Consider the following 15,496-nt stretch of genomic DNA (forward strand, 5'->3'; position numbering starts at 1 on the left):
CTAGTGAGGCTCAGATGCAGGGGTGAACCTGCCCCCTTCGCCGCCCGAGGCGAACTACAGAAAGCCGCCTTCCCCCCGGGAGGAGGGGGCAGAGGGGGCATGGTTGAGCGAAGGAGGCGGGGCTTAGCGCCATTCGCAGGCAGAGAGCAGGCACGGGGAGGACCTGCTCTCTGCCTGAGCGTGAGGGGAGGCTGCTGGAGCAGCGCTGCTCCAGTGGCCTCCCCAAACCACCGCTCGGTGCTAAGCCAGTCTAAGACAGCTTGTCCTGGACTGGCTTAGGTAATCAAAAATGCCGCCCTCCCTGGGGTCCTGACATAGTGCCGCCTGAAGCGGTCGCTTCAGGTCGCCTCATGGGAGGTGCGGCGCTGTTCGGATGAATGCCCATTACAGTGCAGCTTCCGCTGTATCCTCGGTGAAAGCAGCAGGGATATCATTTAGAATGGACAAAGGCTTTCTTTGCGCTTCTCAGAGAGAAATCTCAGCATGACAGCAGCATATATAACAGTAAAAGGTAATCCTGATACAGACTCCTAGCAATTCAGGGTAGAGTAATGGAGCATTCTGTCCTGCTCCATCCCCATCCTGAGCAATCACTTGCATTGTTGTTCCTACTGGGCTGGCTTCACACTACAGAGCTATGGCCTGTAAACTATACTGGGAGACTGACTCCTAGCATATAGTTAACTGTGATGCTATGAGCCTCCACCTCCCTGCAATACATTTTCCTGTAGTGGCTAAAATTTGGGACTGTATGTTGTGGAGAAACCGGGAATTCTAGCATCATAATTAACTATAATGCCAAGAATCAGTCTCATGGTATAGTGTACAGGCTGGTAAATATGGCGAAGACACGGATCAAGTTTCACATCTGAAACCAGCCTTGAGCAAGAGAATTGCTATTCTAAGAGCTGTATACTCCTGGATATGTATGACTAGCAGGGACACCCTAGATTGACATACATAGACCTGCACATTTTGACCACCATGTCAAAATTATATGTTATTACAAGCATGTAATTGTGTTACTTCTACAGGGATTTGAAAAAAAAAAAAAAAAAAAAACTTTACGAAGTTACTCTAAAATGCATATTTGATTTACATTTTGGCACTTGTATCGATGCCACAGCCTCTTTAATATCAGACATTTATGTAAAATACTCCAGGAAAAAAACAAAACACAAATACATTGATTTAATATGGAATATATAATCTTAGATCGCAGAATTTAACATCATAACAGGACCTTTAACTGCTTTAACTTTACATTAGGGGAAATTCACACAGATGTGTTGCAGTCACTTTTTATGGTCTATGTTATGTTTGCAACATCCAGACTTTCTGCAGTTTAACTATACCAAGCTTCAACAGAACTGATCACCAAACATATTGAAGGTTACAAAAGGGGTGCAGTGGAATTTCAGAGGACCCAAAGGCATCTCTATACCACAACGAGATGCCAGTACTATAAATGGCACATGTAAGAGGGGACCCTGTTACATAATTTGTATAGGAACCCAGTTAAGCCAAGCCTATGGAAGGTGAAATAAATGTGAAATACCTGCAGAATGACTGGGTGTCACAGATGTAATTTGGACACTAAAACACAACTGTAACATGCCCATATGACATTTTCTTAACTAAGTATATCATGAGTTAATATGTCTAAAATAACAATGGGAAACAATTACTTTGCCTTGTATGTTGTTCTTTAAAACACCAAGGTCATCAACAAAAACCAATGGTACCATACAATCATCTAAATGGATTCAGGCTACTGGATAACAGTATATTTGGCTTTGCGAAAAAAAAAAAAAAAGAAAAGTGAAAAGCAACGAAAATAAAGAAACTTAAGTCAACAAGTATGCCTGCATATAGCTAGGCAAAACATATTGCACATGAAAGAGATAACAGCTCACCAAGTAGAAATATAAACAAAAAAAAAAAAAAAAAAAAAGATTTTTTTGATCGCCATACGATGGAACCACTATAGTGCCGATATATTGTTAAATGCCAGAAATAACAGATACATGGATCTCTCTTCATCATCAAAGTGCACCAAATACACATTCATAGAAACCCTTATTGTGAGGTCATACGACCAGGGCAGGCTTACACTTGTCTTTACAAGCATAAATAGTATTCTATATTATAGAGGTATGTATTATCATTTCATAAGTAGTTAGAAAAGACAAGTATTCCAGATGTAATAAATATGACAACGTGGTTATGTACAGGAGGACTGGCAAGATATTTATACCAGCAAAAACTGCCCTTTAGCATGTAGGCGAATCCATGGTGGAAAGAGTCAAGATGCTTCTGTCGTTTGAATAGAAGGGATCCATTTCGCTCCAAGATCTAAAGCAACAAAAAGAAACAAATGGGCAACCAAGAAACCTCTGTTAATAACATTAGTGTGTCCTAATCTTCTTCTCTGGAGAAAGACTCTTGGATACTGGAGGACTCATTCCTTTTGTAAAGATTTAAGTGCTTGAAACATTATGAACTACACATATGTACTATACATCAGTGTTCTTCAGATTTAAAATGGAACATACCAAAGTGAAGCATAAATGTATAGTAAACAACTATTTTCTGCCTGCTTCTCAAATATCCATAGCACTATAGCATATGTTGACCTTAGGATTCTACGTAAAACCTATGAGTTTCTTTGTAAATACACTGCTAAATTTTTTTTCTAAAATTGATGTGTTACAGCCTGTATGGTTGTCCATAGCTGCATGTTATATGTAAGAAAAATTTATAGGTTTTCAAATGCACTGATAACCAAATGGAACAATAAAGGACAACTGCAATGCATGTAAAATGTCCACTTAAAAAGCTATGGGATATTCCAGGGAGGATACAGCAGGAGAACAATATCAATAAATAAGTCTGCCACACACATTAGATTTCCTTTGGCTGAAACGGCCGATGATCACGCAGATGACACAAATAGTTGTTCACAGCCAAAAAAAACAAAAAAAAAAAACAATTACCTTGATATTAGGTAGTTTAGTTGTTAACATTTGTATAAACAATTGCATATTCAACTGAATGGCCAAACGACAGCCATCCGGAATCTACAGTGCATGGCTGGCCTTAGAATTTTAAGCTTCTGTCAACAGCATTTTAAAGTTTTCTTGTCACCTGACACCATGGCATGAATCATGGGACTCCAGGAAAGTGCAGGTCTGTGCATTTTGGTTTAGATTCATTTTTGGAAAATGGGTGGCAGTGTCTGTTGGATTCATATATCATTGATACTACCTGCAAATAACCATAGTATCTTCTGCATTCTCTGCCTATAACTGAATGTTAAGTGGACGCTTTACAAAGTTACAATTGTCCTTTTAAAAACATGCATTTATTTTAAAAGCGAAAGTTACACAACATTGTATACTACATAATATAGTTCATTTGTGGCACCTACTCCAGTAATAAACATTGTCTGCCACTAGATGAAATCACTTTATTATGTAGCATACAATACAGATAAGATACTGAAGTTCAATAGGCAAGGAAATATTTATAGAAATGACTTCAACCACTTCATTATAGTAGGAGATTCCCCACCACCAATTTTCAAAGCAAGCAGTGCAAATAAAGATCACATTGATTCACTCACTTCTGGCTTCCAGACCTTGTGAGAAATAAATGTCTTCCCCTTATTAATGCCCATCACCGTGTAGAAGAAGAATTACACCCAATGGCTGACTCTGTAAGTCATGCAGCTGTTGAACATTCATCACTCTGATATATTAGGCTGGACATACACTTTAGACTGGAACTGGCAGGTTTCGATGAACATGCCCAATCATCTAATATGGATGAGGACCTCCTGACTCTGACCTGATGGCAGATGTTGGATTTTCACATGCCCAATCCTTTTGTTCTGAAGGGATATAAGCCACTACCACAGGGCTCTGGAAGGTTCCTGCACTGACATGGGAGTGTATGTGTATGGGATGGAAAGTCGGGAGAAGCGACTAGCTGAACAAGTATCCAGCAGACAGCAATCTAATGTGTATGACCAGCCTTAAACTAAAAGAAAAAATATATATCCTTGTACCATGTTAGCCAGTGGATATGAAATGAAAGAAATTTTTTGAGAGAAGTCCTCAGTAGTTGATACCTTTTTTAATGGCTAACTCAAAAAGTTTTTTGATGACATATCGAGCTTTCGAGACTCTATAGAGGTCTCTTCATCAGGAAGTTACCATCCTGATGAAGAGACCTCTATAGAGTCTCGAAAGTTCGATATGTCATCAAAAAACTTTTTGAGTTAGCCATTAAAAAAGGTATCAACTACTGAGGACTTCTCTCAAAAAATTTCTTTCATTTCACAGCCTTAGACTAGTAAACCCAGGACTGTAGTAGACACTACAAAGGAAATAGTTTTCCATTTTAATGATCCGCAACGATTTGAAGCTATAGAACCCACAAGTAGTTATACTATGCCAATGGAAGAGGCATGAATTGGTCTTGAACCTGCTTATATAAATGGTGTTACTGTTGATGCAGATACATTTAATTTACACATAAGCTTTAATGTATGTACAATATGCAATCATGTGTGCTAAAGTATATAGGATTTATATCACTATATAAAACAGGAAGTTTGCCAAAATTTCCTTGTCAAAGAATTAAGCCAAATTTGGAATGGAATCACTGAAGAGGGCAAATGAGCTTAGGATAACAACTTTGTGGGACCCATAGTTTAAGCCAAGGTACAGATTGTGTTTTTTTTTTTTTTTTTTTTTGAAAAAAAAAAAAAAAAAAAAAAAAAAAAAAAGATTTAAAGTCAGAGTGAATAAGAAGCAAGTAGAGGATTTAAATGTTGCAAACAAATTTTTTTTTTACAAACCACTTTTCCATTTGGCCAAACAAAACAGCATTTGTGACTTTGTAAAGATGCATTTATTTATGAAAATGGAGATATTGGATAAGAATACTAAAAAAATTACACTTTGTTTATAACATGTTCTTTATAAATAGTTACTTTGTCGATGCTCTGAGCTACACATACAGTCATTTAAAATAAAAATATGCATTTTATAACTTGTCATTTAGGTTCTAAATAGAAAACAAACAAAAAAAACAAAAACAAATTTGCATATTGCTTATTGGAAAGAGACATTGACATAAAAGGAATGAACGACACCTAAAGTAAACTTGCTGGCTACACACAGGGCTGAACAAACAAACGTAAAACTGCTGTCCACTAGACCTAGTGACATCAATAAAGTAGACGGTAGAAAAGGGCCTGAGCTATCAAAAACGGGCCTTGATGCCACAAGCAACCAATCAGGGTTCACCTTTAGCAAAACTACAGCAGGAAAAATGAAACGTGGACTCTGATTGGCTGCTGTGGGCAATAAGGTCACAAGACATGTTTCACACCTGAATAATGTTGTGTAGATATTTAAGGGCAGCATTACGTATGTATATGACGACACACTAAAATGACAGCTTGTCTATTTCCCTCAAGAACAAATAGCGTGACATGTGCATTATATGTCAACAATGAATAAAGTAAAAAAAAAAAAAAACAACTTGTGGTGTATCCCCATAGTAACTTACATGTTAACATGACACTTACCGTATAAAAATATAACCATTATTTACTTTCATCGCAAACATCATATTTGTAAGTTTAAGCAATGAATGAAATAGAGACTGTACAAAGAAGTTTGATACACAAAAGACTTTCCATAACAGGAAATTTCCGCTGCTGTGCAGATGCCATTTTGTGTATTTTGCCCTTTTTAAAACAAAAAAAAAAAATCAGGAATCTTTTATACTGACAGATGAAACATCTTGAGTGTATCAAAGTAAGAACCAAAACCCGAAATGCTGAGTTAAGGATCCCGGCAATCAATGAAGATCATACAAGGAAATGTTGCCCATTACACATATGCAGACAAGGAAACCAAAAGAAAGAGGGTCAGACAATTAGAAGACACACATAGTACAGATGTCTTATATAAAAATGTACAGAAGACATTGGAAAATAAATAAGAGTAAGAACAGTTCATCAACCCATGTTGCTCCACCTCGCTATCAATACCTATGAGCATTGTATTTTCTCATTAAATCCCCAAGAAAGATTTTCCCTAGTCATCTAAAGCTGCAGGTTCATCGGTTTCCAGTTTATAGGAGAAGCGTTGGCAGCAAAGGCTATTTAGAGAGGTTCCACACCTGGTGACCCGTGGCGTAGTGCATCGCCCCATCACTCGGTCCAGCAGTCTTCTAAAAGACACGCACGCTGTCTCCCCGCCTGTGTAGCAGCACATTGAGTCCAAGCAGTTGATACCTGATCCTGTCTCAGTAAGCTGAGGAGGAGATAGAAACGTGACAGCAGTGGGCCGTTACAAGTGTACTTATACTGTTATCAGCTAGAGAAACATCTACCAAGTCTTAAAAATGTTAAAAAATACAGCCGCAGAGTATGTTAGCATCACATGTTGTAATAGTTCACATAGTGACATATATTCCTACAAGACAAAATCTCTCCATTAACACATTTAACATTTTGCAAATAATACAAAAAAAAAAAAAAATAACCGTGCACACCAGTATTACTGCACCAGCGACCATGCTGTCAGGCAAGTGTGGTCATTCACAATTCAGCCGAGGACAAGTTTAGAAATAAAAATATTTCAGGACAGGACAAATAAATTGCAACTATATCTAAATAGTGGGAATATACTATGGCTTAAAACAGATGCAGTGTGTCTGTCACATTTGCAATTGTGCAATTTTGGCCTAAAACAGGTACAGTGTGTCACATCTAGGCAATTTTTTTTTTCCATCTAGCTTGACAAGGGGGAATGGCGTAAATGAAATACAGTATGGCTTAAGACACAACAATCTGAGTCTCAATTGAGCCAAGTAATATGTAGTATAAATTTGTAACTAGTGTCTGATTAGATTGTCGAGTTCTATCATTCAGCACTAGTCACTGTGATCAATCTGGCGCATTTTCAGACTGCTTAAGTTTATACTACTTTACTGCCTAAAAATGAAATCTCAATTCTTTTTTCTAGCTGATACGGTAATCCTCGAATTCAATCTTGATTTTCTTGTTTTGTTTAAAGAAAATCAGAACAAAGGATCAGTGAGCTGGCATAGAGAGAAGAAGTCCAATATATTTAATGCTGACTTCCTCCTCCTCCTCCACCCAGCTATTGACTACAGTGAAGAAGCTGTAGTGGGAGAACGCCTGCATGTGCTATATCAGACTCCACCGCAGGGCCAATCTCAATTTCACAATTCTGATGAAAATCGCGCTTCTTTTAAATGGCAATTTAATTAAATGAATTTAATTTCCCAGTCATACTTTAAACTATCTAATCATTAGCAAAATTATCTTAATTATCATGAACCCAATTTTCTTACTTATAAAACAAATAACCAAGTATAGCTGTGAGCTGCATTGTAACTGTGCACATAAATGCGATCTCTCTCCAGCTAGGTGATCACTACTCCCATAATTCTGAAGACATGAAATGCAGTCTGTCAGCAGTTAGCTAGGCGTTATGCTCAGGTCAGCCCGACCTTTATCTCCATGAACGTTCACACTTCTGTTACAGACTTATTCACTTATTTCCCAGTATTCAAATGAGCAATCTGGAACCCTGAGGGTGGCTCCGTTGCTCCAAACTGAAATGCCCCACACTGCCCAAGAATGCCCTCCTTCAACCCTCCCTTCCATCACTGAATGGGCCAGGCAGGATGTCACCTTAGCTCCCTGGTCTGTCACCCAGATTCCGTGCCATAATCCGCCCCCTCTGTGCCTGTGTGATCTAGCCCTTAGTATTCTCTGTCACCCAAACGCCACTTCATTTCACTTGCTTTGCCAATTAAAAACAAATAAATAAAAATACCAAAACAACTAAACAGTAAATAAAAAGAGATTGGGGGAAAAAAAATTAAAAATCAAACTTCCAACAAACCAGTACTAGATTCCTTTTCTACTGGCACTACTCGAATTTAATTATTAAAAAGAATTGTGTAACTATAAGATTTATTGGCCCCAGTCTTAGTGCTAAACACCACTACTAACTTCCCTGTACCACAACTGACAGGATGTCCATTCCACCTGGAACACTATTAGGTGTGCCATCAAGTATTCCCACACCGTTGTATGCACTGATGACCGTGGCCATTGCTCGCCAAAGCACCTTCACCTTGGCTCCTCCTTACTGCCTTGTGGACTGAATGATGATATACCCTTGGAGACATCCATGTCTGTAACATCATTCGGAACGCAAGAACGAAATGAAGCAGAATGCAAAGGCCATCTCATTCTGCACCGATACCAGTGTTGCAATCGTTTTTAAAAGTGAGAAACCCAGCAGGTTAGTCACAGACTTTATGCTTTGAGTTGGTGAATGGGGGCTCTGATGTCCTAAAGGCCACAATAAATGGCAAGTGGGCATAGGATTCAGTGCCACCCTGGTACCCTATGGCCACTTATTGCACCTTTGTGTCCTTTTGGTTAGTGCCCCTTGATTCCTTTTCGTCATTTAATGTTTTGTGACAAACGATGACAAAGGGCAGTGAATGACAAATGGACATCAAGGTAGTAAATAGGAGATACTTGAACACAGCCATGATACGTCCAGATTATCCAGACTGTATTACGGTTGCATTACCCATTTAGACCCCTGGCCTTAGATTATCACCGTGATCTATCGTATAGTATCATGCAGTAAGTTCTGATCGTAGCATGAAGGTTCAAGTGGAGATTACGGCCCTCTGTATTAATTTAAAACAATGAACAAATAAATATTAATACAGTAAAATCTGTTTGAAAAATGGTGTTCTTAAAAGGAGGCCCTCTTAAAAGAAGATGGCAAGTGTGCATAGAATTTAATGGACTTGGAATCTGTAACAAGAAATCTGCTCTGGATAAAAGAAAGTTCTTCACAAAGATATGGTCTTTTGGAGAGGTTTCGCTGTATAACAATGTACAATAAAGACTATAGCCAACAAAGAAAACTGTTAGTCTGTCATGCTGTCTAGATGTGAAGCATACAATGTGGGTTAAGGCACAAGTCCACCAATGAATGGATTCACAGACATTGAAGTAATGTTCTCTACAATGGCTAAATGTGGCTGGAACACAGTGTTTCTATCATATAACAAGTACATGCCAGCACTGAATCAAATTTCACACAAGGTCCACGAGTGGCTAGAGATCACAGTGCAGTTGGAGTACTACCTAGTCTGCTCAAGTGCTCTGCTGGTTTGATGCATCAGCTAGCAATTGCCTATTGTCCGACCCTCTGTGCTCGTTTTCAGCAAAGTCAAATGCTGAGCTGACTGAACCCTTATCCTCTTCCATCTAAAGGGACAGAAAAGTAACATTCTGGTAAAATTACTGCTAGATAATGTAATAACATCTTAGAATCGAAAAAAGCAAACCAAAACACATCTCTTATGAAGGAGTGAACACGCATACTTATTACACACATACACACAGATCATTGCTGATAAGGACAGTCTGAATTGTAACTTAGACCCTAGCTCATGGATAAACAAGCTGATTTTATATGATCATTGGGAGACATGTTAAGATGAAATGGGACATAAAAAAACATAGGGAAAGGATGAACATCCACTTGCATACAAATAAGAATATACAAATGAATCCACAACACAGTAGGACCTAAATATAAGTGGTGTAGTGTAAACGAAAAGCTACAAAGACTAGAAACTTACTGTTACCAGAAAAGAGACTGGATTTAGATTATCATCAAATGAAGGGGATATTGTCACCACTTAGGGAGAGACCACCATGCAGGTGTGTGGAGTCTTACAAAGCCATTTTCACTCCACTGTAGGGGATTGTGGGAAGAATATGCAAATGTGTTTCCCCGGATGTAAATAGGAAACACTGCCTCAGTATGCTGCCCTCTACTGGAAGCAGCTCCCTTGAACATCATGCCCGACCTTCCAACAGGCCTTTAATTGCAATGATGTGGGATTTTGCCAAGTCAGTATCATCCCAACTGTGGATGGCCGTTTCGATCTGATGTGTTTCCTATTTACATCCTGGAAAACACATTGGCATATTCTTCCTATTATCAAATGGACATATAAACACTAATTATTATAGATTTTTTATTTTTTATTTAGGACCCCACCCAAAGTTTGAAAATTTGCCTGTGTGTGACGTAAGGTTATTAAATAACTATTGAGAACTTTGTGAAGTTATGTACCCCCTCTCTGAACCACTGTCCTCCTCTGATACACACAGTGGTGAAAATTTATTAAAGCATCTCCTACACCGAGCAGCTAATTAAGACTGCTTTCACACGGAGTAATGCGCTGCTCATACTGACCCGTAAACACGTGTCAGAGTGAGCGCTGTAAAACAGAAGCCCATTGACTTCAATGAGTGCTGTCTTACACGTGCTACACATTGAAATCAATAGAAGGCTTTTTAACCCATTGATTTCAATGTGTAGCACGTGGAAGTCAATGGGATTCTGTTTTACAGCGCTCACTGTGACACGTGTTTACATGTCAGAATGAGCGGCGCGTTACTCCGTGTGAAAGCAGCCTAATAGTTTTGGTGCATCTTTGGAAGTCCCATGTGCTAGAATTGAAAGATATAACTATACCAGTTTTGGGGAGCGAGTTACAGTAAATCTGTCAAACCAAGGTGCCCCCCATCCTGGCTCACTTTGATCCCCACCCTGTCCTCCAAAAATGAAGACGACAAACAGGCCAGAAAGCCAACTGTGGCGCAAATGGGGCCATGTGCCAATGATACGGCATGTCACTTCTACGCCCAGTGAAGGTATGTAGGAGTTATAATGAGGCTCTAATAGACCTGTATTGTAAGTTTGGCCTCCTGTTCACACAGGAAACACTATGCACATCAGAGGTGGTTCATGCTCCATAGAGGACATAACGTCATAGTAAAGCTAGCCGTAAGTTATCTAATAACAGTATACACAAGCTCATTTTCAAGTAGGGCAACTTTTTTTTTTTTTTTCAACTGGAGTGCTCCTTTATAGAAGGTGATAATAAGGAGTTCTGCTGCGAGGAGCCCATGTGAACAGCTGTTATTGCAGGGAGTCCTACAGTGATGTTAATGATAATTCCTTAAAGGGAGCTGTGTAGTTTAGAAAATACTTTTATGAACACCCTACTATGGAATGAGTTAATAGAGGGGGGTCTTCTCTTATTATGAGAAGCAGAGTACACCAAACAGTGTCTTTCTTGTGAGAACCCAGCATGTCCATATTTAACACAAATGACTAATTTTATAGGCATCATGTAATACTTCTTTTCCCCATTGAACTGAAAATTTGCCAACAGATAAGTCATCAGCAGTAGCATATGATGTGATCAGTTTATTTTCAGGGCAAAATTCTAAGGAAACCATTTAAGGAGGACCTTTCACCACCTCCACCAATTCAAGTACTTAGCATCTGATCTGTTAATAGGAGCTGCTCCACTGATTCCAATACAGTTGGAATTTTCACTCTAGCTCCCACCATTCCCAAGCAACAAGTGCAGTTAGCTGAAGCACCAAAATTAACTGCACTGATTGATTGGGAATGATGGGGGCTAGAGGAAAAAATTCCAACTGCACCAGAATCAGTGGAGCAGTACCTTTTAATTGATGTACAGAGCTGGACTTGTTGGAGGTGGTGAAAGGTCCTCTTTAAGAAAAGTACAACATATTAAAGCTTGCAAGGGTGCCTGGAACAGGCAACTCCTTTAATGAAAATAAAGGTACCCATACACATTCGACTTAAGTTAAATGGAAATATAGGATTTCAAGCAAAATGAATGCTCCTCAGGTGAAAGGACATCACTGACTGAAAACAGTTCTGCAGGTTTCCTTTTCCTGCACAAAAAAGAGGCAGGATACGGAAACCTGCAGGACTCTTTCATACCTATTCATTTGAATGGGTTTGAAAGATGTCTGGCCGTGAACGCCGGTGAGCATTTTATGCTCTCCGCCGCGAAACCGTTTTTTTTTTTTTTTTAAATCGGAGATAGAGTCGGACATGCAGTACTCTGTGTCCAATTTAAAAAATCCGGTTTCACGGCGGAGAGCATAAAACGCTCACCGCCGCTCACGTCCGGACCCGCTCTGACAGGTTTCCGTCTTCTGCATGCAGAAGACGGAAACCACAGAACGGAGATCGAACGCTAGTGTGAACCTAGCATCAGAGATAACCATATAATTGGAGGAGAGCAGTTGACATATATTTCTCTCCAGAAAACTTGTATGAATGTGAAAGGGACCAATATGAATAGAAGGTCCAAATGAGTGAATCCTTTTAATTGTGAAATTAATTTGGTTAAAAGATGATAGCAGAAAAACATTTTTTCTTTATCTGCAATACACTTACTAAAAATTCAGATGTGACTGCAGTCATTCCCTCTCATGTCACAATGAGAGAGCAAAAGAAGTTGCTGAGGTCAGAAATCCCCACTGCATAATATATCAATAGCTAAATTTATTCTTCAAAAAAGTAATGCAGACTTTCTGGCAGAGCTATAAAACTGCAGGGAAACATTTGCACGGCAATAAAAACAAATCTCTAATAGAAAACAATCTTATGTGCTGGTATCAGATCAAATAATGGGGATTAAACTGTAGTCACACCTGAATTTTTATAATGCGTGTCCAGTCGTAACAGAACTGCACAAAACCAAATGTCCAAATCCAGGATATCAAAGAGCAGAGTTAAATAGAGGTGGCTACATAGAATAGTCACAAATATTTAGAACCTAGTTAAGGTTATGGATTCATTCTTGAATATTTCAATAATGTAATGAGGAATTCCAGCAGCCACAAGAACTGTCACTGCATGCTTTAATTCTTAAAGGAGTATTCCCATCTGAACCATTTATGACATATTCGCAGGATATGCTATAAATGTTTTACAAACACAGGTGTGAACACTGGAGAATGAGGGAGAAAGAAGGATTAGGAATAGGATAGGTGACTTTGCACTCATGTCTCCAGTCCCTTTCACAGGGGTTTACAAACACTTTCCAACACTCCCATAGAAGTGAAAGGAGAGAGCTGTGCACACATGGCCACCCCTCTTATTCATATCAGTCACAAGATGGTGGTAACTCTCTTACATTGTGAGAACGTGGCGTTGCATGTGATATGAATGAAGATGTTCCAGTGCACATGCGGCTCTATCTATTCCTTTGTAAGGGAGTTCTAAAAACTAACTAGGAATCAACAGAAAGAACTGCACATGCACGACCATCTCTCTGTTCAAAGTGCCTACCAGCCGACAGTGCATCAGTCATGTGATATAGATGGGGGGGGGGGGGTGTCTTCATTTGGGACCCAGATATACAGTAGCACATTTATGACATATCTTATGGATGTGCCATAAATGTCTGACATGGGAACACCCCTTTAAATTAATGCTAGTTAATCTGGAGAAACCTTTACAATATTAAAGTGCTGTAGAACAGTAGTAGTGTATATATTGAGGAACTATCCAGGCGTCTGTGACAGTAACAAGTATTTTATTAGAATTCTACACATCTCTAGTGACACAAGGCCAGTTCAGTCTGATATAAAAACAACCTCTAAACTGATAAACGCTGCAAGATCTAAATGCAACTGTGCACATTGTCAGAAGGAGCTGAAATTATTTAGACAGAAGGATTTTTCCCTGTCTTACTCTGCATTTAGATAAAAGGCTGCAAGTGAAAGCCTGTCTTAAAGGAGCTTCCTTATTTTCCAGATGGATTCATGTTGTCATTTTCATTTTCTAATAGCTAAGCGAATGGCTGTGTTGCAGAACTCTTTAAACCAAGCAATGGAAGTAATGCTGAACCTACCATGTGTGACACAATTTAGAATCTAATCTCTGTATGTATATTTCATTTACACATGCATAAGGACAGATATAGAAGTATTTAAAGGGGCTCTATCAGCAAAATTATGCTAATAGAGCCCCACATATGCGTGAATAGCCTTTAAGTGCTACTGCGCAGGCTCACTCGCGAACTGCCATTAAGTAAAATGGCGATGGAGCCTGCGCAGTAGCGCTTCGGAGGGAAGCGCTACTACGCAGGCGCGGGATTTAAAGAGAAGAAGCCGGAAGACATAGAACCAGAGGGCGTCGCTCCAAGAAGACAGAAGAGGCAGCGTGCCCGAAGCTGACGTCACATCGTTTATCCCCGCCCATGGTGCACGATAGGTAAGTTTTGCATATATGTTAATACTTTTATTTAAAAACGGGAACGGTATTTAATGCAACATTTACGGTGCCCGAATAGCCTTTTTAAAGGCTATTCACGCATATGTGGGGCTCTATTAGCATAATTTTGCTGATAGAGCCCCTTTAAAGAAAACAGTGACAATAACGATTGGATTAGAACAGCACAAAATTTCTACATTATTTTATGGAAGGCCATAAATATTAATGTCAGCCACGGCAGCAGGTTTCACACTAACGTTTGGGTTTCCATTCTTATCCACTTAAAAAGCGATTACCCGCAGACCCCATAGACTATAATGGAGCCCACCGGGTTTCCGGCCAAAATCGGCAGAGTGAAAAGTCCTGCTTGCAGAACATTTCTCTCTGCATATTTCTAGTGGAATGGGTATGGAATCTCCGAACACTAGAGTGAACCTAGCATTAATATGTATGGATGGTCTTTAGACTCTCCCCCAACTGTAGATATTGGGAGAGATGGATCAGACCAATGAATTATTTTGCTTACAGGGAAGATAAGCTTTCACTAGGTGTCTGTGGCGGCTCATCCCCCCTCCTCCCTTCCAGAACAAATGTATGCTGAACTCAGTGTATGGGGGAGTTGGGTGGGAGAACAGTCTAATGCTTATGGTCAGCCATACAATGTCACACCAACAGAGGGGCAGTGGGGGCAACGTGCTAAAGGTCGAACTTGGACCATGTGAGGCCAGGCCTACACTGTCTAAAAATGTGAGGACCATGTGAAGCCAGGCCTGTCTAAAATGAATCCCCTCTCTCACCTGATCTGACATTGGGTGTGGAGAGATGCTTCCAAGGCAACTGTCCTGTACCCATAATGTATCATATAACTAGGGAGTTATATCCTTCACACCATCGGTGAACAGGACCCAGTCGCTCAATCACTTATAGGGAGGAACCCCCTAGAATTGGTTTCCAGGCATTTACAGTAGTTGTGAATTCTTCACAACTCTATCAGGTGAGAGTGCACTTAAACCTGCTACTACACCTCCAACTTAACAATACTTCACCATATACAGCTCGATGCTGTTTTTTTGTTTTTTCTTTCCATAATGTATCATGTATGTATCCTATTAAATTACAATATTAATTACCATAGGATATGTGCACAACAATTACTGAACATCAGATGGGTGCCTTAGCAACTGTCTACCCCAAAGGGCCTAAGCGTCTTTCCACTCCTGATATCAGATTAGGTAGGTGAGAGATGCACGACTATTCCTTTAGGCCGAGGACCCACGTGGCATAAACACAGG

At 39.6% G+C, this 15,496-nt stretch overlaps 1 protein-coding gene across 5 annotated transcripts in view; it reads right to left on the bottom strand.

Moving 5' to 3' along the window:
* Positions 1–1,942: 1,942 nt before the first annotated feature.
* ATP11B (ATPase phospholipid transporting 11B (putative)) overlaps positions 1,943–15,496 on the bottom strand; it is a 91,898-nt gene continuing 78,344 nt past the window's right edge. For 2 of the 5 annotated variants that reach the window (XM_075268597.1, XM_075268601.1), the window contains 2 exons: positions 6,199–6,332; positions 1,943–2,355 (listed from right to left, as the gene is read on the bottom strand). In XM_075268597.1, coding sequence (XP_075124698.1) covers positions 2,274–2,355; positions 6,199–6,332 — 216 coding nt within the window. In that variant the 3' untranslated portion in view covers positions 1,943–2,273. Of the gene's footprint in view, positions 2,356–5,772; positions 6,333–9,226; positions 9,350–15,496 lie in introns of those variants that run through there. The other 3 variants (XM_075268596.1, XM_075268600.1, XM_075268602.1) reach the window with 2 other exon arrangements.

Source organism: Leptodactylus fuscus, chromosome 3 (assembly GCF_031893055.1).
Source record: "Leptodactylus fuscus isolate aLepFus1 chromosome 3, aLepFus1.hap2, whole genome shotgun sequence".
Lineage (NCBI taxonomy): Eukaryota > Metazoa > Chordata > Amphibia > Anura > Leptodactylidae > Leptodactylus > Leptodactylus fuscus.